Source organism: Bombyx mandarina, chromosome 06, assembly GCF_030267445.1.
Source record: "Bombyx mandarina strain Sakado chromosome 06, ASM3026744v2".
Taxonomy (NCBI): Eukaryota; Metazoa; Arthropoda; class Insecta; order Lepidoptera; family Bombycidae; genus Bombyx; species Bombyx mandarina.
The window spans coordinates 12,026,865-12,053,813 of NC_143213.1; the positions used below are offsets into that span (position 1 = coordinate 12,026,865).

Genomic DNA, 26,949 nt, shown 5'->3' on the forward strand with positions numbered 1-26,949 from the left:
CCCCGACGGCTCCTGCGAGATGTTTCTATCACGGTAGAAACATTTATTTTAGGTTATTTAGCTTAAGATAAGCGTTAGGTATATTTAATTGGTGTCAGCTATACGACACGTCAATCCAGTTAGAGCGGTCGCCGCTAACTCACCTCTGGTCAAGCTCGTATAGGCGCCAGTTACCGTCAACGCCCTAACTTACTAAACGCTTCTAATTCTAAAGCTAGGAGTAAGATATAACACAGGTGACTACTGGTTGAAATCGTCAAAATGCTCATAACAGCAGTTCGATGAGTTTCTCGTCGGGCCTTTTCAGAATGTCAGGATTCTGATTCAGTAGTTGGCAGCTGTCAGTAAATACCACCCGTCCTTGTTGAGCTCAATGTTGAAAAGGTCTGAGGGCAATCCGCAATAATTTCATCCCGTAAAAACAATTACTGTTATAAATACGACGATCACATGACGTTAACAGAGTTTTAACAAGCCTATTTTATTAAGACTTAAGCTCATGGTATGAACTATGTAGGTATACTTTAGGTTTTATGCTTTCAAATGTTATTAAGGTCGCTTTTGAAACTATTTTCACAGGTAAGTGTTTCAGATTTGAAAATTGTACAACTAATATTTTACAATTACCACTTTCCAGTTAACTAAATTAAAATGTTAACTTTGAAGGAAATATGTACCTATTGTTGTACATACACATACATACATATTATTTATCGCATACAGTGTCGATTGTTGTTATTATATTAGTTATTTAATTACGTAATTATCGTTTAGTATACAAAAAGTTAGTCGTTTTGAATTTATTTATTTATTTATTTCTATCAATTAAAATATGCACCCATGATATCGATGCAAAATTTTTCCCTTCAAAGAAGTTGTTCAAACTGTAGAAAAAATAAAAATCTGTTAGCGCAAGGTTTGGTGAATACGATTTGCAAAACTTCGAAGCCTAGCTCTTGTAGATTGAAAGTTCATCTGTTGCTGGTACCATTTGAAGCTGTGATGAATTATACTGGCACTAGATAGACCACCGGCCAGTGACCGTGAGTTTTTTAAGGGTAGGCTTTCATTTCGGGCATTGTGTGGGTGCTGAACCATGGTTCTAACCAACATGATGAGAGCTTACAATTGTCAAAAAGAAATTCATTTTTCATCCGAAGTCACAATGTACACAATATTGAATAGGTAGGTACCTACAATAATAATGCCAACGTTGAAAGACGCTTCACGTCCGCTTCCACTATTGCCTTTACCTACTTTGTCGTTATTGACTTTGGTTTTCGGGCAATGACGAGAGGGAGAGAGAGAGATGAATATATTTTTTTTAGATCAAAATTTCGATGGCTGAGTCTTATAAACCAATAACGAGTTGTGTATTCAGTTTTAAATGTTGTGAGCCGTTTGGGCGGGAATGCCACCGCGATGGATCTTTTATTCCATAATTACTCATATTTTTACGGTATCTACATTATTGAAAAGATACAAATAGTAAAAATAAAACATTAGGGAATGAGCAATTGACTGAATTTCAAAATATTATCTATTTATTTAAATTAGTATTTATTGCCAGCCATACACAAATTGCATTTCAAATGGCCAGTTCTCACGAACAGGAACTTCTTAGGCAAATATATATTATTTCCTACGATTATGAGTAAGGCTACGAAAAAAAATTTTTTTGTGTGTAATTGTTTCAATACAAACTCAATAAAAAGCAAATACAAATTGGTAAAATATCTTTAAAGATTTTTGAGGACCTGTCGTACATGCTGATGCATAATTAAAAAACGCAATTACGTACTACGTAGCTTGTATTTAAGTCTAATTAATTATGTTATCTACAACATTTGCGGTTAAAATAATAAAAGAATAATTCTACGTGTTAGTTTTAGCGGGCTTTGTATCTATATATCTACCATATACTATTTAAATAGGTATGTTTGCCTACTAATGTATATAAGACTGACAGTGGCTGTAGATCATAGACTTCAGTGCTGTAGATACATCTTCAAACCACCACAGATAATCTAAATTTGTCCCTGTCTTTTTATAAGTTTGGCAGTATGATTATTGTTCCCTTTAACAATACTATCAGAGAAATCGAGTAAACGTACTGTGAATGTCAAATTTTGATTTTTAATAGTAACAAACAAAATTTTGTTTTTATTAACAACATTTATGAACTTCTTGACTGAAACTGATTCCTTCAAATTCTATATTAACAAAATTCGAGTTGTTTTACAAAATGGCTCAACGGGTACGAAGATCAAACGCTGGAAATCGTATGGCTAAACTCCTTGATGAGGAGGAAGAGGATGATTTTTACAAAACAACATACGGAGGGTTTAATGATGTTGAAGAGGACGTAGAATATCAGTATGTAATATCATAGTATTCATAGAATATACGTTGAATCTATTAAGCTTTTGGTTTCGGAGAACCGAGCCTAAAGGACACTCCCTGAAAGGTACTTGCGAGTAGAAATGTGGGCTGATGAGTTACTTAGATTTTTGCCGCTGCTATCTAGCTAGTCTCTGAAAGTACAAGACAAAGGGCTTCGACATATAGCGGAAACTCTCACTTCTGAGAATCATGCTTTTCCAGGAAGCCAATCAATTACTTTTTGTTGTTAACAATCATAAGGTTGTAAGATATTTTGTCAAGTAGTCTGCAACTTCGTCACATTCCAGCAAAATGTTAGCTACTGTCTCATTGCCTCCCCCTAACATATTAGATATAAACATTTGTTCTATTTTTGGGATCCTATCCCATAAAACTGTATGATCAAATCATTAAAAAATGTTAAAATGGTAATGGCAGAGTTACATTAACAAATTTAGTACATTAGCCTATTGAGAAAAAATAAGATACGGAACAAGCAAATTTACTGGCACCAAATATTGGTTGGTATTTGATATATTTTGGATATTCTTAGTGAGTTGTGATTCTTATCTGGTGGTAGATTCTGCAATGTATTACTTTTGCTAGGGTTAGTATTAGTAAATTCTTTTAGGTTGGGCCCGTGAGCTTATCTACCAGTCTGCGAGAAGCTGGAATAGACTTAACTTACAAGTTAATTTTTTCTTTCTTCTTTCCTATTACCCTCTGCTGGAGTGTAGTAGGGCTTGAATCAAATTCATCCATTTGCATAGTTCTTAGGCAGATGTGAATAGAATAGTAAAAATAGAAGAAAAGTAGAACATGTGAATAGGTAAGGAAAAAGTTGTTAATATAAATATAAAAATAATATATATATAAAGTATATAAAGTGTAAATTATAGCCTAATAAAATAGTTAATGAATTTACTTGACCCTTGCATTAAAATGTTCAGTGGTTAACTTTGAAATTTTTAACATTTTAGACAAGAAAAGGAAGTTGATGATGAAGTTGATTCAGATTTCGATATTGATGAGAATGATGAACCAGTGTCTGACCAGGAAGTTGAAGAAAAAGCTAAAAGAAAAGTTGGCACTAAAGCTTATAAGGTATAATTAAAATGTTCTTCAATGAGTTTTATAGAGTTATCCTCAGAGGTAGGCACTATCCAGGATATGCCCCCTATATTATTTTGTAATGATTACCCATTAGCATTATCAGGCATGTTTGGTTTTTTCTTTCAATAATTGATTTGTATGTCCCAATAATAAAAGTGAAGAACCTTTTGTACTATACACCCTATAATTGAAACTAATATTACACTTGTATAAAATACTATAAAATAGGCAGAGCTTGTAATTATTGAAGTAATAAAACATTGAAATAGAATAGTGTAGATATATTTATAAATACGAAATCCCCAGACATTATCTCTATATATAAAAATGAATTGCTTGTGGAAGTTCAGGGAAGGTTTAAAAGGTAAATAAATATGGAAATTCTCGGAATTAAGTAAAAATAACAATTTTTTTTCCCTTTGATGTGTCCCCCGTCAGACGGATTTCTTTTGTTCGTTTTAAGTTTATGTTATACAAAAGTTTAGGTCTTTTATATATCGATTGAGGCACTACGAAGTCTGCCAGGTCAGCTACTTTCAATTAAAAATCTCAATGCAATAATGATATTTCAGGACCCCAATAAGAAGAAATTAAATGAAAAATCAAAAAAGCCAGTCATCAAAAAATCCAAAGATGATAAATCTATAGAAGACAAAGTTGAAAAACAAAACAAAAGTGCTGTGGACAAAATTGTTGATACCTCAATAGGTAATTTTCAACTTTTCTTTTAATGATATACTTTATTTGGTGTAATTATAAATAAATAAAACAATAACTAAGTTTTGTAGTAAGAGTAGTGTTGTATGAGAAAAAAATTTGATTCCTAGCAAAATCTCTGAAACCTCACCATACAAGATAAATATCTTAAGTCTTTATGACCCTGGCTAAGAAACTGAAATCGAATCAATTGCAAGAAAATAGTAAATGAATAAATAAATAAAATTTAAATAGTTTGAACTGAAAAGAATTGACAACTAAAATGTATATAATATAATATGTAAATAAATGTAGTCCTATTTTTTTTACTGAAGAACGGAAATCAATAAGACAAAGTACAGCTATGAAATCTGCCGAGACAATACAAAGGATCAAAATCAGGTCAGAGCTGAAAAAGAAGAAACCGAAGAAAGTAGAAGAGAAGATGCCGACCCAGGAAGAGTTGTTGGAAGAAGCTGTCGAGACAGAGAAAGAGAACTTAAAGAGCTTAGGTGAATATATATCAAATTGTATAAATGGGTGATAAAGCTTCAAGACATGAGTAATTTACAGTACCTTGAAATACGAGGTCTTAATCTCAATTTTATTGTATAACGGCTGTATCATTCTTCTAACCGGAATAAGTAGAGGGCTGTGTGGGCATCACAAGATGCCTTACCAGTAAGAATTATGTGAATTAAAATTTTCGTGCAAAGTTAAAGTACAACTTCAGGAAGTCTCTAAACTTGTTCTGTTTCGTGAGCTGTCTCATACTTTGGAACATAAATCAGGATAATACATAAATCATGATATTTTTAAAATTTTGTTAAAATTGCTCATAAAAACACTTATATATTATATATATGTATATACAAAAATCAAAAAAATTAAATCAAATTTTTTTTATTCAACATAAATGAAAGTACATACTTATTGAACGTCAAAAAGAACTACCGCCAATCCACAAAAACTAGCCTCCGTCCTAAGAAGAACTGGCAAGAAAGTGAGCTGGCGTCTTTTTCTTTTTCTTTCTTTTACCCTAATATAACATTATAAAGGTGAAGCTGAGTTTGTTTTTAACGTTTTCAAGCCTTACTACTCAAATGACAATCACAACATAATGTATGCACTTTGTCAGATTCAGGAAACTAGCGTTCCCACGATATCGAATTATTTGCCTTTGTCGAAACAAGCAAAGCCCTACATTGTATGTTAAATACAGTTATTTTTCCTATTTTAAGCTAGAAAACTTAAACTTTAAATCATGTCCAAAAAAAGCAGTACTAATTATCCACCAGTTTTATTAACTCTGTAGGATCAACTAATCAACTAACATGAAATGGACCAAAGATACATTTTTTTTATTGCTTAGGCTGGTGGACGAGTTCACAGCCTACCTGGTGTTAAGTGGTTACTGCAGCCCATAGACAGCTACAACGTAAATACGGCACCCACCTTGACAAATAAATTCTAAGGTCTCAGTGTAGTTACCACGGCTGCCCCACCCTTCAAACCGAAACGCATGACTGCTTCACGGCGGAAATAGGCGGGGCGGTGGTACCTACCCGCGCGGACTCACTAGAGGTCCTACCACCAGTATAAGTAAGTATATACGGATGTAAAATATAAACTAATTTAGTTGTATGTATTGTTGTATGTTGTAGTTTCATAGTATTTTAATTATATTTGTTGTGTTTTCAGAACGTTTTGAACAAATCGAACTAGAACGCAAGAAGATTAGACCGATCAAAAAGACTATAACTGGACCCGTAATAAAGTAAGTACTCATTTAAATATATTGATATATATGTCGAGCGGTGAAAGGCTTATTTGGTTTAAGCGACATTTTTGCAACTTTACAGCAGAGCCATTTAAAGTTTAAAATTTATAAAAAACTAGCCGCACTCGCCCACTTTGCTGCGCATTTAAAATTAACATTATTATTTATTGTCATTATTACTAGGGAGTCCAACCATATCGACGCTTGAAAGGCAAACGTGACTAAGCGACAATGCGTGAACTTTACAGTAGACTGATTTAAAGTTGAAATACCTGAAAAAAAAAAAATTTTAACGAATCTAGCTGTAGGATTAAAATGATTTTAATAGACCTAGAAATATATATTTTTTGTGCATCGAATATGGTTATTGCCTATCATTTATGTACAAAGCAGTTATTGTCGCTTAGTCACGTTTGCCTTTCAAGCGTCGATATAAATATTAGCCTATCCATTAAGTACATGTATTTTCTACATGGGTACCAAGTTTCAAGTCCATCGGATGCATGGTTCAGTAGTTATAATGGAACATCCGTAAAAATCACTAGATTTATATATTAGTATAGATATCATAAGAAAAAACTTCTTCAGATATTTGAGTGGAGTAAACTTAATTGAAGTTTAATTAAAAATATAGAATTGTTGAAGCTGATACCAAATAAACCACACCTTTAATTACAAAGATAAATGTCGGGTAGTAAGCGAAATGTCGGTTAAATCAAATAGGCTTTCACCCCTCATGTGACATACTGTATAATCTCAAAACTTACTTATTTTACAGGAGAGTGTTTTAAAGGCTTAACATGTGATATTTTTAATATTAATATTCTTTGCAACATTTTTTTTTTTATTTTTTAACAGTTACATTATCTGTCTTTTAAAGTAAGATAAAATTACGCTCTTTTGACAGTTTTTATGAGAAAAATACTGGTGATACGAAAAGATTCCGCATATGAACTCAATTTCGATAAAAATTGTGAAATTGTACACTTTTAATGCGAAAAGCCCATATTAGCGCTATTAGTTCATCAAAATCTTTTAACTTTCATTATGTAATTAATTTCATAGGTACCATTCATTTGCTGTGCCCGTGTGTCTCAAACGTGACGAAGTAGATAACAGTGCGCCCCCACTGGACATAAGCGTAACTGATAACATAAAACATGAAGACGGTAAGGTTATTTATTATTTACACTGTTTTATGAACCCTAATGATCATATTCCGATTTCAATAATACTTCAACAATTTTATTGTAGAAAATGATGAACTATCTATCTATTTCATATTCAGTATTACAAGTATAAGAATACTGAGTGAAAAAAATCATAACTCAAAATATATAGTAAACAAATGGCAATAATATAGTAGGCATTATTATGAGTTCTTAATATGAATTTCTTTTTTTTAAGACCTTAATTTGAAATAGCAATAAATCCATTTAATACAAATAAACAAATAATATTTTAAAGTGGACTGTAAATTTAAAAAAAAAAGTTTAAAATTAATTCGTGATTTAGATAACTATAATAAATAAATGCTTCAATAGTAAACCGAACTTCCGATCTAGCACATGAAGCTTTCTATTGACAGTATTATAATTTATTTATTTATTTATTACAACATGGTACAGTAATAATAAAATTCATGAGACAAACTTAATTGCAGGTGTATTAACACAAGCCGACTTGGATGCTCCTGATGAGAAAATCGATACAGATCGAGTTGAGACAAAGGAAGAGCAGACCGAAGGCCTTGAAACTAAAATGGAGATAGACGTGATCGGACCTGATGATGAAATTAAAATTGAAAGCGTTAATATGTATGTAGTGCATTTTTATTTATTTATTGCTTAGATGTGTGGACGAGCTCACAGCCCACCTGGTGTTAAGTGGTTACTGGAGCCCATAGACATCCACAGCGTAAATGCGCCACCCACCTTGAGATACAAGTTCGAAGGTCTCAAGCATAGTTACTACGGCTGCCCCACCCTTCGAACCGAAACGCATGACTGCTTCACGGCAGAAATAGGCGGGGCGGTGGTACCTACCCGCGCGGACTCACAAGAGGTCCTACCACCAGTAAAATGCATCATCGCAAACCTCCGCCATGGAACGCCGCGTTATGATAAATTAATAATTAGTAATTTTTTCAGTAAAGAACAAAAACCAAATAAGCTGAAGCACAAAAACGTGAAATATTACGAGAGGACTTTGCTTAGTTTCGAGAATGATATCAACGATGTAGCCTACAACGCCTGCTTCTTGAAGGCTCAGCCAAAGAGACGAAGGCACATGCTCTGTGCCGTCACCAAGTACGTATCGGACTTTCGTTCATACCCTTTAAGGACTTTGTGGCCCTATTTTTAGGGAACTAAGCCTTTTATTTAAACGCTTATATATATATTATGAAGGTGTCATACTCAAGTGTATGTTACGCGCTTTGGTTCGGGATAAATAAAAAGTCTACCGAATTACAAGTTAACACTTATCACTACTAGCACTTTGAAGTTCTTGGAACACTCACAGAACACTTTAAAATTCAATAAATTGTTTCGCTTCGAATAGTTCCGATTACTAACTGACTGCGTGCCATCTCTGAAACGCTTTTATAGTCGAGACGACATCCCTAGATTTATCGAGAACATTCCTCACAAGTCGAGTATTTTCGATGCGTGTTTCCACAACAATAACTACAGGGAGCCCCGCTCCGTTCGGCTGCTCGAGTCAGAATGTGTTTTGCGACAATAGTTACTGGTATTTATAGTATAACAGTCGGGTAGTTTGTTAATTGTTTTTCTGAATTCCGTCTTATACAATTGTTCCGTTGGTCTTATAACCGTTAACTAACAATTTTAACATTGAGGAGACGGTTAACTTTAGCTAATCTTAGTTATCTAAATAGCAGGGTTGCACCGATATATAAATTTAAAGATACCAGTCTCTGGTTGTCACACTACAGGCAACCCTATTTGGGGCCAGCTGTGACTTGTCTCCGGTTGTTATTATTTCAGGAGACCAGCACGCTACATCGATCCGGTCACGAAGCTGCCCTACAGAAGCGTCGATGCCTTCCGAATCATCCGCGAGGCTTACTACCAGCAGCTAGAAGCGAGAGGAGATAGATCGGATCCGCAAGTGGCCGCCTGGTTACAGCATAGGAGAGCTGATGCCTCGTCTTCCTACGTACAAATACACATCAAGTAATATTGGACTTTAACACATTGGTAGTAGAGTCGAAAATTATTTAGCTGGCCATGTTCTTTGTTTTTACTTGTTGCTCTTTTTTTCTAACAATGACGTGGATTTCGACGGTTCAATAAAAAAGATAAAATGCTGTGAGGATACGATTTCTTAATTTTTAGGACCTGTTAAATAAAATTTGTCTAAGGCACTATGATTAACGTCAATGCCGAAAATGCATTCCTTACTTATAATTTAGGTCACAACCTTCCGGTTCCATACACTATAAATTCACGCTAATTTAGATTACAATGCTTCATTAATTTTGATATTTTTAAAGTTGTTGGTATGATTATGTCCTGAAATGTTGTTTTCCGAATACAGCACATGTGCGCTATGAAATAAAAACTAAATTACCTTATCTGGTAAGTTTGAGAATGTTTTATATGATCAGTATTAAAAATTGCTTAGAACAAATTTTGTATCGAATATCTTCTTCGTCTATACGTCATTGATATGAAACTAAATTGAGAACATTTAAAAAGTTTATGGTGTAGGCAATGTTAACATTCTAGTATGTTATAAGATTAATTATAAATTACGAATTGTACATTATAATATTGATAAGTAATAAATCCATTTTTGGAAGATGTAAATTGTTTCATTGAAAATGTTATCTGGTTTTGAATTTACTTTGAAAATCAATTCATATAATATTTAGATATAGAAAAATTATCATATCATTATTTTATCACGCATGTATATCATATCAGCGCAGTAATAGTCGCTTCGTTATAAATAAAAGAAATTTTTATTTTAATTAAATTTATTAAATTGAATTTGTTATAATAAATAGGCACAATAAAATTCTTAAAACTTAACATAAGATTCAATGTCTGTACATATTGTACAATAATAAAGAAAAAAACTTATACAACTAAAAAAAAAGAAAGCATATTTTCAATAACAATTTTGTTTAAAGATTTTTAACGCGAACCTAAAAATATATATTTTTATTTAAAAAAAAAACGCTTGAGTATTGACTATCGGTAAGGTACTATTAAAATACATAATATATTATTTAAAGGTCTGCAGAAAATGTTGGATCTAGTCTCAAATCAGGCACGCTATTCCTTCTTTTTTTCTTTCCTAAAAGTTCCTTAAAAGAAATCAGACCTGAGGCCTTCGCGTCTAATCTAGAGTGATATTTTGATGGATCCGTTGTTGGTATATAAGGGTACTCTGTCAAATAATTTTGGGCTTTTTTAACAGTGTTCTGGTTTTCGAAGTCCTGGTATTGCGTTTCTGATATATCGTACGAATTAAGTTGGTTGTTAGAGAGATTTTCCATTGATCTGAATGTTGCTAGCACCGCTTTCTTATGCGGTATACCCCGTAAGCTGCCTTGTCGACTCAGTTTCCCTTCCATCACATCCAAAAATAAGTCCTCGACATTAAATTTCTCTGAGATCTTGACGAGCTTCTTTGTAGTCGTATCGCTTCTGTTGTTTGTATGGTTCCCCTGCATTTCGCTCCAGTATTTCGATAACTCTGATGAAGGCATCGAAAGCGATTTAGACTTTTTCTTCCGCCTTTTTGGTTTATCAGTGTCAAGAGATTCGATAGGCTTATTTAATAATATTTCACATTCGTTCAGTTTTGTTGGTCTCTTCTCGTCCGTCAGCTCTTCCAACGATTGGAAATATTGCTTCGCTAATCTGAAACGATTTTTGTATTCCACGTGCTCTGCGACTGTTTCTTTTTTAGGAGTAGATTCCGTCGACTTGTCGGGGCTACTCTCCACGATTTCTAATTCGATATCGGAAAGGCTGACGTATGTCGTTTCCTTATCTTGTTCCTTGATTACTTTTATATCAATTAATTCCTTATCTATGTTATCTATGTTGACTGCGCTTAGTGCTCTGGTTTTCAATTTACGCGGCGAACATTCCGGTGAGTTTTGTCGACTAGTAAACCTGATATTTTGTCGTTCCGTTCTCTTTACTGCCACATCCGTTGTCTTAACAGCATCTACAAAAAAAAAAAATTCAATTAACGATAAATAATTTGTCGCAATAACATTACTGAAGTTAATAAAACTATACAAACCCGAATTCGTGCTGTTCATGCGCAAAAGTTTCTCGGAATCTACGGAATTTGTTTTGTAAATTCTTTTGAATGGCTTTGACTCAATGCTGCATTTTGAAACAGTTTCGTATAGTGAAATGAAGTTCTTGACGTTTATTTTAGGTAGTTCATCACAAGACTTGTATTTATCTAAATAATCATCAGAAGAATCCTTAGATATTTTACTGAAAATGTCCATTTCGGATTTACTAAACGATTTCCTTCGGAGGATTTCATTAACGCAATTGATAGGCGTTTCTGAAGCTATGTCTTTATTATAGTCCGGGGTTATGTTGGTCGTAATATACTCTTGTACAACAGATCGCGATCGTTTTTGTAGTTCCTTGTTGAGTTCTGCGGCTTTCAAATTAACTCGTGAACATTTTATTTCTTCATTTTGGATAGCATTTTCAAATTTATCTTCATCTATATTAGTGTTTTCTTTTTGAACGAGAACATTCTTCATGGAACAAATTCTGCTTTCATCTAAAGTTTTCGGTCTAATGTCTGGTGAGACAACAACGCTGTCGTTGTCTTTTCTTTGATGAATGTTATGCATTGATTTGGTTTTCCTCGCCCAAGGTAATTCTTCTGTGTTGGACAAATTGTGGAACAACGATATCCGACTAGAAACCAAACCGCTTTCATGATTGGATTCGATTATCTCTGGCGATGATTCATCAGAACTACTGTGTCTTCCACAGAATATATCGATCTTACTTAAAATTTGTCTCCGCGATGTGCCAAAAAATCTTTTAGGACTTGTTTCGAAAGCCTTGAACACTTCTTCTGGTAATTCTTGTTTTACGGGCGTTGTTGGAGTACAAGCAAAAGCTTTTTCTGCCATTTCTGTTTTTGCAATATTTTCATTTGTAAGTCTATTTTCATTAATGTTAGTATTTGAATGCTCTTCAGGTACTGGTAGTTGTGGATTGCTGCATGTTGTGTCAACAGCTTTCAATTTTATGTGTACCGAATCTGATTCGGCTATTTCTTTCTGCAATTTTTCATCCCAATATTTTTTCCATTTATCTACGAGCTTTGTTTGACATTGTTCTTCTTGTGCCACGTCGGATACGCTTTGCGGTATTGAAGTATCAATTACTGTTCCTGCATTATCGTTAGATGTTGTGTTTTTTATATGACTATAACCACCTGCTCTTAAATAATTTTTGACCATTTGTCTACCCTTTCGCTTACTCAAAGAGTCATGTTTCATTTGCTTTGTAGAAACACGTTTCTTTCTCTGCATAGCAACAGTTTCTTGTGAATTGGCCTCGATTTGGCGAATTTTCTCATCCCAATATTTCTTGCGTTCTAAGACTATGTTGTTTTTCTTTTGATTACTCATTTGTATGTTATTATTATCACTAGACTCGGGAGAGACTTGAATTTCGTCGAGAAGGCTTTGACTTACTGAAACTGATTCAGTGGCATTTGACTGAACCTCAGAAATCGTTCCTTCAACTTTATTTTCGTGTCTTTTCACATCTGATACAGGTACAGACGCCGAATTGACACTACTCTCTTGGGGTTCTACCTTATCTGTTTTTTCGTTAAATTGAATTCTTTCTTCAATTTCTACTGTAGAACTACTTTCTGCTTTAGGAAAATATTCCATATACATATCGTTTAGTTCAGCAAATGCCACTGCAATAGATTCAGCTTCGTTTGCGTTCTGAGAATCAGACAATGCTTTGGCTCCCGACGAAACACTTCTATCATTTTCTTCAATAATGGGTGTAAAAGTCGGTCGTTGTATTTCCCACCTATTTGACTTTACTTCTGACAACTGAGAACCGCCTAATTCAGAGCATGTTTGCCACAGTTCTCTTTCTGCTGGTCCCATATTAGCCATTTCTCTTTGCTTGGATAAAAAGTTTTCACTGGTAGGTGAAATCTTTTCTTTGTTTAAAGCTTCATATAATGTTACGTTGTCGTTATTGTTGGTATCGGGACAACTACTATTATCGTCAATACTAACGTAAGCAGAATCCCAATCTTTTCTCGGAGATGAGTCTCTTTCTGACCGTGTTCCGTCGATTTTATAAGATGAAAATTTTTTTTCGCTTTCATTTGATACTGCGGATGTTTCTGTACTTTGTGTGAAGTTAGACTCAAAACTATTGTATGTTTCCGTAATAGTTTTATTTCTGTCAGTTGAACAATCATCTTTATTTGTATAATATTGCGTGTTAATTACTTCTTGTTTATTTTCAACATTATTATCAAACATATTTTGTTCACTGGATGGAATTATTATCAACGATTTCATCTCTGGTTCGGGAGATGAAGTCCGCATCATTGGTGGCAACGATACAGGAGCTCCAATGATAAAATCTGTAATGGGAAGCTGTAAATGAGGACTTTCTTTGTGGTGATGCATAAAAAATGGATTAACAAACTCATTTCCGAGCATATCTTCTGGGATTAGTTCGGATTTAGGATTTACATAAACTGAATCGTTTCGATCAGTCACTTCACCAGATATAATTTTGTGAATTGGCGTTTTTGGGCGTTCCATATCTTTCAAGTCGTCGTCAATAAACGGATTACTATTCGGTGATAAAGATGAATTACAGCTAGTGTTTATTGCTATTTTTATTGAATTATTTTCAATATCTTCGTTTTGTGAATCATTTGTTTCATATTGAGAAATGACGATGGTCCCAAAATCGTTATCTTGGAGTAAATTTTCTTCACATTTCTGAGCTACAAATGGATTATTAATCAAATGAGTCAATCTATCCAATGAGCTATCTTCACTTTCGTTGAGACTGTCAGGACTATTACTCACACTGTTAGACTGAGAAACCGATTTCTTTCCTGCGGTTTCGATATGTAATTCATTATTAGGCGTATCACTTTCGTGAATTTCATCATAAATTGGTTTAGATTTTTCCGTTCGTATTGACACAGAAATGTTCTCAGGCACAATGTATTTGTCTTGTTTTTTGGCGATTATAAATGGATTTGTATTTTTGTCGCTGAACGTTGAATTTACTATGTCAGGGATATCTTTGGAGGATCTTGTTGGAGTATAAGTGGTATCTTTTAAGATCGATTGTTTTTCATCAATTAGTTTGTTCATTCTTCTGCATACTCGATTTAACCATAAAATTTTACGTGCCACCTGATTAAATTTACTTTCGTTTTCTCCCGTCACTTTATTTTCTATTGTTTCTATTAAGCTATTCGTTTTGCTTAAGTCAAGAGGATTCTTATTTTCTGAATCTATTGTCATTAAGAGTTTTGCCTCCTCGTCGCTTATTTTTTCTAACGTGCCGTTTTCTCTTAGTAGCATCTTTTCGGTGACGAAATCGACAATTCGAAGGACTACTTTTCGATCATTTTTTACATCAACTATGTCTATTTCTTCGCCGTCTTCTAAGTGGAAACTGTCTTTTTCTAAGATACTGATAATATTATGTGTTGCTTTGATTACAAATGGTGATCCGACAATACTTTGACCTCTGCTTGTAATTGATATTTCGTATCTCCCTTCGAGATTTACTGTGTAGCTTATTTTTATGTGATCTCCTCTCGTATCTGCCTCTATTTCTATATCGTATTTCGTTTTCGGTATGTAATATGTTTTGTTCATGTCGTTTTTTCCATAACTTCTTAAGTAAGCTGCGCCCAATGTTAACGGTAATGCGTTTTCTGTGAAATTTTGTTTTGAATGTAACCCAAGTAATTTTTGTCTAATCATCTGTGCTTTACCCAGTATCGGGGGTAAAACGGTCATCCCGTATGTGTCTTTTGGACCTCTGATTAGAACTGTTATTTCTCCCGGGTCTAATGATTGCTGTGCTGTTGGATAGATTTTGAAATGCATTTTGTTTTTTATTTGGGCAGCCGTCAATCCTGAACCTTTTGCGACATAATCGAGCGTGATTTGGGTGGTTTCTGGTGATGTTCTCTGTGACGTTGGCTTCGAGACTGGTGGTGTTAATTTTTTTAGAGCTTCTCGAATGCGGTCCAAGTACGTAGCTAACTTCCATTCTTGGTGTCTGCTCAACGAGTCATTCGACTCCAGCTCTTGGCGGGAGAAGACCTGAAATTATCCAAGTTTTCATACTTAAATTGATTGAAATATTATTTTTGTTTCGATTTAATTTGCAAGAGAGTTTTCATCTGTACCTACTACCAGAGGACATGTCATATTTTATCTTTCTTCATATCAGATTGAAGCAGGGCTTTTGAATTAAATTTTACACATGCATGGGTCTGCCGCTGGGCATTAGTAGTAATGCAATCATAAAGACTTTAAGCTATAATTATTGCAGTTAGAACATACATTGGAAAGAATTGTTCGAATCTCAGGCGGGTACCAATTTTTCCAATGAAATACGTACTCAATAAATGTTCACGATTGACTTCCACGGTGAAGGAATAACATGGTGTAATAAAAATCAAACCCGCAAAATTATAATTTGCGTAAATACCGGTGGTAGGACCTCGGGGGTGTGAGTCCGCGGGGGTAGGTACCACCGCCCTGCCTATTTCTGCCGTGAAGCAGTAATGCGTTTCGATTTGAAGGATGGGGCAGCCGTTGTAGATGTCTATGGGCTCCAGTAACCACTTAACACCAGGTGGGCTGTGAGCTCATCCACCTATTAAGCAATAAAAACATTAGAACATACATTGGATACAAAACTTACAGGTTCAACACCAAGATAATGGTCGGCTATAGATTGTGCATGCTGCAAGGAGAGCCTTGTTGGAGGATGTCCAGCGCAAGAGCCCGGAAGCGCTGCGTCAAGGACGCCGCAAACGATCCAGCCGTGCTTCCAAACCGTTTCCAGGTCGTCCACTCTCACCGGTCCGACTTCTGCGAGCCATCTCAATACTTCCTGCTTTTGTTCTTCACTCGAGAATACAACTGAAAGAGTTGATCAATAATTAATACGACATAGTAGGCATTGTAAGGATTGCGACATTGAAGTGGCAGTGGGCAGGACACATTGCTCGTAGAACGGATAGCCGTTGGGGCCAGAAAGTTCTTGAGTGGCGACCGCGTACCGGAAGACGTAGCATGGGTAGGCCTCCCATAAGATGGACCGACGATCTATTGAGGTTCGCGGGGATCCGCTGGATGTAGGCAGCGCAGGACCGGTCTTTGTGGCGAGGCTTGGGGGAGGCCTATGTCCAGCAGTGGACGTCTGTGGGCTGATAAGAAGTATGCATCTTTAAGACTTCGTTTTTTACCGTAGCGTTACGGGAGTCTATAGACAATAGGACGTGACTGATATAACCTGTATTGACATGATCTGAGTAATTACGCAGAAAATAAGTTAAAGATATTATACAAATGACAGTTTCTGGGGAAAATATAGTACTAGCACAAGGTGACTAGCTCGCACCTTCGAATATATTCGTGTAGAATTTTATCAAATTATTTTACAAACGAAGCTCGAGGTAACTTTGTACTAAACGTTTGGGTAAAAATTGCATTGTAACTTAAACACATCGTGTAAATAGACAGCTTTAGATTTACTAGGATACATAATTAGCAATTAGGTAGTCAATAATGGTTTAGGCATACCTGATCCTATAGACCGATTACTAAGTATAGTTACAACGACTGCCCAACCCTTCAAACCGAAACGCAAGACTGCTTCATGGCAGAAGTAGGTGGGATGGTGGTACCTACCCGTGCGGACTCACAAGAGGTCCTGCCACCAGTTTATGTTTTTTTTTTTTTTTATTGCTTAGGTGGATGTGCGACCTCACAGCCCACCTGGTGTTAAGTGGTTACTGGAGCCCATAGACATCTCCAATGTAAAACCCGCCGTAAAACGTAAAATTCACCTTGAGACAAGAGTTCTAAGGTTTTAACAGTACAACTACTTCCCGAAATAGGCAGGGTGATGGTACCTACCCGTGTGGACTCCAAGACGTCCTACCTTTAACTTTGAAGACGGTTTGACGTTAAATTTTACTCTTCAGATTAAGGTCAAGATTAAAACAACAAAAGGAGTGCCTATCTACAACGCAGTCATAAATTTCCCAGAACGATATTTATCTATGTGTGCTGGGATTAATCTCACTAATTATTACGGACAATAGAATATTTCGTGTACCTATATTATTTCTTTGTTTTACTGAAAACTTATCTCGTGTAAACGACAATGAAACGATAAAAAGTCCTGAACCTGCTCTATCTTGTGTTTTGATTTTACTATTATAAAATATTAAAAATTGTGGTGGGTTTGCATTTAAAGTTGCTCGCTCATTACCTGTGGTTAGTGTTGGCTTCATGACAAATATTAAGTAATTTTACATCGATCGCGTGTGTATGCGTGCTGTGTACCTTAACCGTAAAAGCCGTTGTGTATGTACATATTATTGAGTTATTTATACGTATGTACTTAAAAAACGTGGATCTGCCTCCATTGAATATCGGCATAATCGCCTCGTCTGTAATAAGTACCTAAGTCATTTCTTTCTGGCTAGGACGATTTCAAAACAGCGGCTTAAAAAAAAAAAAATTTCCCATTTGTCTTACAAGCTCTTTTTAAATGCTTAAGACTTTAACACGGATTGGAGCTTTGCATTGCATTGGAAAGCATTGGAAGGAGAATCAGCAAGAAATTCTGGGCTTCATTTGACCAAACGTACGTATGTGCATATTGTTATATCATAAAAAACTATTTTTAAATATTTAAACGTTTCTGTTCTAAGTCTGGTTTGTTCTTGCTTATAATATGTAGATTTATAATGACCTATAACATCAAACCTTATTCGGGAAGCGTCTTGTATTCATAAAGAGAAAAAAAAAAGTGTTTTCTTATTACCTTAGATTGAAAATTCGACCCAAATAGTTTGCAACAGCTATCTATCCTTCGTGCGGTAATAAATGCTTCGTTGTAGTAGGTAATAGGGCGGTAGTCTCAAACTGCGCGTGATCATAACACATCTTTAACGTAGAGTCGCCGAGAGTTGACATGTGTTATATGCCGACCCTAATGCAAAGCCGCGATAACTCTCAAAAGAACAAGTATTTGTATCAAGATAACGCCTAGTCCTCTGTCACTCCAACGGACGTATCGATAGATACTGTTAGAAAAATGTAAGCATACATTGTGATTTTGACGTAAGACACACAGTACGATTATAGAATAATGTGCCTTAATGCCAATACCGTTAGATTCAGCTGCTTCACGACAGTTTGGATATGTCATTCTAAGTTTAGAACCAGTTTGGTTTTCGTAGAGATTAGAACACAAACTCAAACTGCCTTAAATAGTAGTTCAAATTAACAAATCGACGCTTGAAAGGCAAACATGACTAAGCGACAATGCGTAAACTTTACAGTAGAGCAATTTAAAGTTGAAAAATTTGGAAAAAAATATATTTTAACGAATCTAACTGTAGGATTGAAATTATTTTAATAGACTTATAAATAGTTTTTTTTTGCCCATCGAATATACTTAAAGGTTATTTGCTATCATTTGTGTATATAGCAGTTATTGTCGCTTATATATATTGTCCATAATTTGATAAACAGGTAAAATTATCTGAATTTTATATAAAAGGTTTCTCGTCACAAGTAAAATTATCTAAGCCAGCATTGAAAGATTTGGAGTAACGTGTAAAACAATATGAGCTATCGTTGAAAGATTTTCAGTAACATGTAAAGTTAGACAAATTCGCACAGCTTACAGTTTCGTTTTGGGTATATTGGACTAAAGTGATCCCATAGTTCACAACAAATCGAGTAAATGTATCTAAATACTATTCCATTTTTTTATGCATGTAGAAAGTGTAAAGAATTGAACTAAAATGTAATAAATTACTATGGTAAATCATGCAAAAGAGTGAGACGTTTATGAATAAACATTTATTGTAAGAAACAATAGGGATATATTTTTTTGTAACAAAATCACGCTATTACTGTTTTTTTTTTTTATTGCTTAGAGGTGTGGGTGACCTCACAGCCCACCTGGTGCTAAGTGGTTACTGGAGTCCATAGACATCTAGAACGTAAATGCGCCACCCACCTTGAGATATAAGTTCTAAGGTCTCAAGTATAGTTACAACGGCTGCCCCACCATTCAAACCGAAACACATTACTGCTTCACGGCAGAAATAGGCAGGGTGGTGGTACCTACCCGTGCAGACTCATAAGAGGTCCTACCACCAGTAATTATGCAAATTATAATTTTTGCGGGTTTTGATTTTTATTACACGATGTTATTCCTTCACCGTGGAAATCAATCGTGAACATTTGTTGAGTACGTATTTCATTAGAAAAATTGGTACCCGCCTGAGATTCGAACACCGGGTGCATCGCTCAACACGAATGCACCGGACGTCTTATCCCTTAGGCCACGACGACTTATGTATCAGCGTAACTTTAACTAGTAGGTAAGCTCACGGGACTCAAACCTGACGATGTTGCTAACACTGGCCCTAGCAAGAGCAGTGCTTCGCAGAATCTACCACCGGATCGGAAACGCGACCCATGAGAAGATCCGGCGAGAAACTCAGTGGGCTGTGTCTATGGGTTAATTTACTCGCCGAACCCTTCGTCGCGAACGACGGGTTCGACGAGAACGATGACCGGGGAAGTCAATCGTGAACATTTGTTAAGTACGTATTTCATTCCAAAAATTGGTACCCGCCTGCGGGATTCGAACATCGTTGCATCGCTACATACGAATGCACCGGACGCCTTATCCTTTAGACCACGACGACTTTGTAAACTTTTGTTAAATCTTTTTACGGAATCTATAGTCGTTTCTTTGGCCTTATTTGGTGGTTCACATCTCCCTCATGGGAACAAAATGCAAAATAATGTGACAAACGACTTAACTAAGCGACGCCCAGCTTACGAAAGTCACCTTTTACCAGCCCGCCAAAACGTGGTACGCGACTAGTTGCGCATACCCACACAACGTATTTAAACTCACGCAGTTCTTTAGCGACAAAAAATTATATTTTGTTTACGGGTAAACATAACTAAGCGCCAAAAGTAACCATTGAAATTAATCAAGTAAAATTATCTAGGCGACGTAGTTATTAGAAATGTTGTCATGTAAAAATATTTACGGATGGAAAGGGATATTATGTTAAACAAGTAAAACTATCTAAGATTCAATATTATTCCATTTTGTTTCAGGTTAAATTGCATAACTGTACCAATTACGACTACTTTGTATAGGTACAATCTACTAAGTGGTTTCAAAGAAAAATTTCATAACAAGTAAAAATAAATAAATACAAACAAATGAAAATTTAAAAACATGAATAACTGACTAAGTAAATAATACCTTATTATTAAAATGTCCTAACTGCAGGATGTCTCAAAAATAACTTTTTTTTTGTCGTTTGGTAGGAAAAAACTCTGCATTTTTATGAAAATCACACCATATCTAAGCGACATAAAACACGTCACAGAGTGATGAAACCTATACTAAATGACGCAGAAAAATCAGACGATTCCAATGGTGTATCTAACTCATTTTACATACTTTTGTCGCTTAGTCAGGATTGCCTTTCAAGCGTCGAAATATTTAGAGTTTCAAATGAAACACACAACAGCCTTGATGAAGTCAGCCGAAAACATCATTGTTTACATTTTCTTACTGTACCGTGACCAAAGATAAAATTCCGACGTGATTATCTATGAAACGTTAGTTAAGAACTGGGGATATTAATTAAAGTAACACAAGTGGTTAAACGTACAGAATTTTCTTTACAAATATCTGTTAATTGTTAGTTGTTGATAGTAGAGACGATGTTTTATTTTTTTTATTGCATAGCTGGTGGACGAGCCGACCTGGTCTTAAGTGGTTACCGGAGCCCGTAGACATAGGTACACAACGTAAATGCCGCCACCCAGCTTGAGATATGAGTTCTAAGATCTCAGTATAGTTACAACGGCTGCACCACCCTTCAAACCGAAACGCATCACTGCTTCACGGCAGAAATAGGCAGGGCGGTGGTACCTACACGTGCGGACTCACAAAAGGTCCTACGCAAATTATAATTTTGATGGTTTGATTTTTATTAACCTGCTAGCGACCCGCCCTCGCTTCGCTTCGGAAACATTAAAACACACATGAAACAAAAAAATAAATAAAAAATAAATAAATAAAAAGTAGCCTATGTTCATCAGGGACAATGTCGGCTTCTAATGCAAAAATAATTTTTCAAATCGGTCCAGTAGTTTCGGAGCCTATTCGAAACAAACAAACAAACAAATCTTTCCTCTTTATAATATTAGTATAGATGTTATTCCTTCACCGTGGAAGTCAATCTTGAGCATTTGTTAAGTACCTACGTATTTCATTAGAAAAATTGGTACCCGCCTGGGATTCGAACACCGGTGCATCGCTCAACACGAATGCACCGGACGTCCTTTAGGACACGACGACTTAAGTGCAAGTGAATTTAAATGCATTTACTGCATTAGCTTATTTGCTTATAGTGTACCTATGTATTTATAGAAGATATTTTATGGCAACGATTTCATGCTCTTGTACGATAATTACTTATACAATTATTTGAAGTACTAATCACTATTAGTTCTTCAAATAATTGTAGTACAAAAGCGGTGGGAGGGGGATTATGAATTTTGTTGTCAGAATTTATAATGACTTCATTACGACAACGAAGATGGTTACGTTGTTAGAATTTAAAAGTCTTGCGTAAGCGGTATGGTATGAGCATGCGAGAATGTCGCTCGATTTATAAATGAAATAACTGTAATTTTCAAACGTGATTGATTGCGTGTGAATTCACTGAAATGCTTAAATGTGTTTGACAAATTTGGTAAGAATAATAATTCATTTTCCGTTAGACAATTAGAATTTTGTTGTCATTGGCTTCTCATTTAAGTCCAAATATCAAAACTCTTTAAGATAGTATTGGTGAATAAAAAAGTGGTAAACTTATTTCATTCTGAGACGTAATGCACATTGTAGATTACGCATATACAGCAACCACTAATGTGTGAAAAACGAAAAGTATATATTTTTTCCTACGACGCTATATACATAATAATTGTTCACCGCACCTATTTAGTTTATTTATTAACGACATTCCCCGGTCGCCGCCGACCCAGATAGCCTTATTCGCTGACGACACAACCGTTTACTACTCGAGTAGGAACAAATACCTAACCGCGAGTAAAATCCAGGGGCAGCCGTAACCCTCGAACAGTGGTCCTGAAAATGGCGCATAGACATTAACCCCGCGAAAAGCACAGCGGTGCTATTTCAAAGGGTTAACTTTAAACAAATTTCCTCCCTCATTAGGAGGGAAATCTCACACCCCCGATTACCCTCTTCGGCCAATCTATTCTCTGGGCTAGGAAGGTCAAGTACCTGGGAGTCACCTTGGATGCATCCATGACACTCCGCCCGCCTATAAAACCAGTCTGCAGAGTGCCTCGTTTATTCTCGGCAAATTTTACCCCATGATCTGTAAGCGGAGTAAAATGTCCCTTCGGAACAAGGTGACACTTTACAAAATTTGCCTAAGGCCCGTCATGAATTGCGCGAACGTGGTGTTCGCTCACGCGGCCCGCACACAGGCACCGTCCAATCCCTACAATCCCGCTTTTGCTGGTCAGTCGTCGGAGCTCCGTGGTTTGCGAGGAATGTTGTCCTGCACGATGACCTGGGCCTCGAATTGATCGGGAAACACATGAAGTCCGTGCAGGAGCCAGTCACCATCGACGCCCTAGACGCGTCCATCAGATCCAATAACTCTTGCATTAGTCTTCAGTTCTAACACTAGAAGTCGGGACCGCGTTTAACGTACTCGTTGAACCCGGCAAAGAGTTCGATGTGCAACCTAACCTATACATCAGCTTGTTCAGTTTCTTGGCGGCTCTTCTCAGCGGGTCGCGATTCCGATCCGGTAGAAGATTCACTCGCGAAGCAGCTGTCCTTGACTTATTAGGTCTCCTTTGGAGGCGCTGGGGCCAGCTGTTAGCAAATCCCATCCCTCCTGGTTGAGCTTTTGCTCGCCCACCTATCCCGGTGAAACTGGAAAGGCCTCCGGGCCTCCAGTAATCCCCGATTCATAAAAAATAAAAATTCTTTAAGGAAACAGCAAGTCCGCTGAGTTTGTTTTGCCGAATCTACTCAGAACTGACTTATTTTTGACATTCAATCAGAGCGTTTGACGTCAAAGCTAAAATAAATGATTTTGAATTTGATTTTATAGTATACGTTGTTAAAATTCGGAAAGAATTGAGTAATAAGATTGGAACCAGACACCGATGTGGCCATTAAATTAAAGACGGAGAGTCGTGTTCTGTTATAATTTCTAGCCTAACAGATAGTTTTAAACTATTATTTAGATATGTATGTACACGAATTTCCCTTTGCACTGGAGCGATGAGTAGCGCTCATCACAAAATTTAATTACAAACGGCAAAAAGAATGTTAAGAACAGATATCAAAAACATAAATAAAATGTCAATTATTTTGCGGTAGGCAGCGGCTTGGCTCTGCCCCTGGCATTGATGAAGTCCATGGGCGATGGTAGCCACTCACCATCAGGTGGGCCGTATGCTCGTCTACCTGACAGGGCAATAAAAAAAAATTGAAATAAAGTAGCATAAATAGTTTACACAGCACGTCGGATATCCGCACCAAACAAAATAGTGAGTGAGAATCATCTCTCGAGTGCAAAGGGTTGATAAAGAGCAATAAACAATTAATTAAATGGATATCAATCTTAATATATATAAATCTCGTGTCACAATGTTTGTCCTCAATGGACTCCTAAACCACTTAACCGATTATAATAAAATTCGCACACCATGTGCAGTTCGATCCAACTTGAGAGATAGGATAGTTTAAATCTCAAATTATAGTCACAATTTTAATTTATTGCTAATTATTTGTCTGTTATTATTTGACAGTCACAATTATCTGTTAACTCCAAATGATTCTAACAGATGTCGATACATTTCGACTGGGTTGAGTAAGTAATCAATAGATGGCGCATATATGGCAAAACAAAGTTTGCCGGGTCAGCTAGTATGTAATATAAAAACATACATGAAGACAAAAAAAAAATTACAATTTCTCATTTCAGCAGTGCTATGAAGTGAAATCGATACGAACGATAAGAATAACGTTGTTTTTACAAACGATTTCAAATTTAAATGGATCACGAAATACTCGTAATATTTGCGTGAAATTTATTTGTAAAAATGAAATCGCCATTAAAACTTTCGATGTACCAACTTATATAAGATTTGATTTGAGTGATCACTGGTTGGGATAAACATCGACATAATCTTATCTCCGAATCTTTATTTATGTTTATAGCAAAAATTACGTTATTTTGAGTAAACAATAAAAAAAGTGCTATGTATGCAAGAAACCACTAAGAGACAGAGTATTTTTTTTCTTTTTGCATAGATAGGTGGACGAGCTCACAGCCCACCTGGTGTTAAGTTGTTACTGGAGCCCATAGACATCCACGACGTAAATGCGCCACCCACCTTGAGATATAAGTTCTAAGGTCTCAAGTATAGTAACAACGGCTGCCCCACCCTTCAAACCGAAACGCATTACTGCTTCACGGCAGAAATAGGCGGGGCGGTGGTACCTACCTGCGCGGACTCACAAGAGGTCCTACCACCAGTAATTACGCAAATTATAAATTATATTTATTGTCCTTTTAGGCAAACGAGTATATGCCACATCTGATGGTGTGTGGTTCTCGATTATTTTTCAAAGCTGTTGTGTTACTCTCCGAATCGAAACAGACAAGTGTTTTATATTAACAATAGGCAGGGTGATGGTACCAACTAGTTTTGTATTGCCCTTGTAGGCAGACGAGCATACGGCCCACCTGATGGTAAGTGGTTGCCATCGCTCATGGACGTCAGCAATCCCAGAGGCAGAGCCAAGCCACGACCTACCTCTGCGTATATTCCGTAAGCCTCGTTTGAAGATGGCTTCGTTCGTATAATCTTCAATAATTATTTATTTAGAAGAAAAACAAGACTTACTAGCTCTGAAAGCTGAATCTATATGTTTCAACAGTTTGAAGACGAAGCTGTGGTGGCCCCAGAAGAGAGTAAGGAGGGTGGCGGGTGCGAGATATCGCAGCGTCGTCAAAATGGCATCTAACGCCACTGACCACATACCGTGGCGCGGTTCGTACTCTGGATATTCCGGGATCGTGCACAGACCTGAAATAAATAGTTTTTAAATAGGAAAGACATAAGTAATACATCTTATTCCGAACCCACGAATGTCAATTAAGACATATTACGTTTTGATTTTGGTGCATCAATTATTACGATAAAAAAATTATAAATTGAATCGACGCAAATTACACACGATAGCTATTTTTTTTATTGCTTAGATGGGTGGACGAGCCCATCTGGTGTGAAGTAGTTACTGGAGCCCATAGACACCTATAACGTAAATGCGCCACCCACCTTGAGATACAAGTTCTAAGGTCTCAGTATAGTTACAACGGCTGCCCCACCCTTCAAACTGAAACGCATTACTGCTTCATGGCAGAAATATGCGGGGTGGTGATACCTACCCGTGCGGACTCACAAGAGGTCCTACCACCAGTAAAAATATATAAATATTTTGCAATTACTTTCGCGCTGGCTATTATATACGAGAGACTCATAGTGATGAGTAAAGTGGATGGAAGACGATCCAGAGGTTGGAGCCAAAAAAGATGGAGTGACCAAGTGTCCGAGCATCTGGACACGAGATTGGACCACGCACTTCATTTTGCCACTGACCGACATAAGTGGCTACAAATTACAAAAAAAGGTCACAGACGGGCGCATCACGATGCTCAGCAATGAGCGATCGACTAAAGGAGGAGGAGGATTGTATACATAGATCTTCTAATCGCTTTTACTGGTGGTAGGACCTCTTGTGAGTCCGCGCGGGTAGGTACCACCACCCTGCCTATTTCTGCCGCGAAGCAGTAATGCGTTTCGGTTTGAAGGGTGGGGCAGTCGTTGTAACTATACTTGAAACTTTAGAACTTATATCTCAAGGTGGGTGGCGCATTTACGTTGTAGATGTCTATGGGCTCCAGTAACCACTTAACACCAGGTGGGCTATAAGCTCGTCCACACATCTAAGCAATAAAAAAAAATCTTCCAACCGCAGATTCATTTTTTTCTTACGAATGCTCAGACAAGCTTGCGGTCCGCGTTCAGTTAAGTGAACACTGGAGCGCAATAGACATTACAACGTGGATGCCGCGTTCCATCTCGGTATGTCAGTTCGAAGTCATTGTATAACGGCAAACCATGGTTCAAACATGACTTCTTTTGGGCTGATATAGGAAAGATGGTGAGACCTATTCGCAGACTCATAATAAGCCTTAGCACAGTAAAAACACCACAAGATTGAACATAGAGTTTAATACATGGCGCACAAAATATACCTCCATAGATTTCAAGTTTCCGGTTTGGAATATTTGAAGTAAAATCCGGACGATCTAATTTTAGCCTCTAATGAATTAAGTTACAATTGAAACAAGAGACGATTTCTCCTTTAAGATCTATCATTGCTCGACCACAGGTACTGTAATTAGAGACTTTAATCTTAGGGTAAATTAGAAAATCATACTCATAACGCAATTGTGATAGCACCAATGATGACTTTCACAAAAAAAAAAAAATTATACACGTACTCCGCGTACGCAAATTTTCTATA

General features: G+C 36.4%; 2 protein-coding genes across 3 annotated transcripts in view; one reads left to right on the forward strand and one right to left on the reverse strand.

Annotated features, from left to right (window-relative positions):
• The first annotated feature begins 2,052 nt into the window (after positions 1-2,052).
• On the forward strand, positions 2,053-9,798 carry YL-1 (Vacuolar protein sorting-associated protein YL-1). The gene is made up of 9 exons (XM_089728392.1): positions 2,053-2,376; positions 3,363-3,486; positions 4,068-4,203; positions 4,527-4,703; positions 5,893-5,968; positions 7,037-7,140; positions 7,635-7,788; positions 8,122-8,280; positions 8,980-9,798. The coding sequence occupies exons 1-9, from the start codon at positions 2,246-2,248 to the stop codon at positions 9,170-9,172; spliced, it is 1,254 nt and encodes a 417-aa protein (XP_089584518.1). The 5' UTR covers positions 2,053-2,245; the 3' UTR covers positions 9,173-9,798.
• Positions 9,799-9,956: 158 nt separating this feature from the next.
• LOC114253018 (uncharacterized) overlaps positions 9,957-26,949 on the reverse strand; it is a 48,457-nt gene continuing 31,464 nt past the window's right edge. The window contains exons 2-5 of one of the 2 annotated variants that reach the window (XM_028187751.2): positions 25,263-25,445; positions 15,940-16,160; positions 11,258-15,332; positions 9,957-11,179 (exon numbers count right to left, since the gene is read on the reverse strand). In XM_028187751.2, coding sequence (XP_028043552.2) covers positions 10,230-11,179; positions 11,258-15,332; positions 15,940-16,160; positions 25,263-25,445 — 5,429 coding nt within the window. In that variant the 3' untranslated portion in view covers positions 9,957-10,229. The remainder of the gene's footprint in view (positions 11,180-11,257; positions 15,333-15,939; positions 16,161-25,262; positions 25,446-26,949) is intronic. The other variant, XM_089728378.1, reaches the window with a different exon arrangement.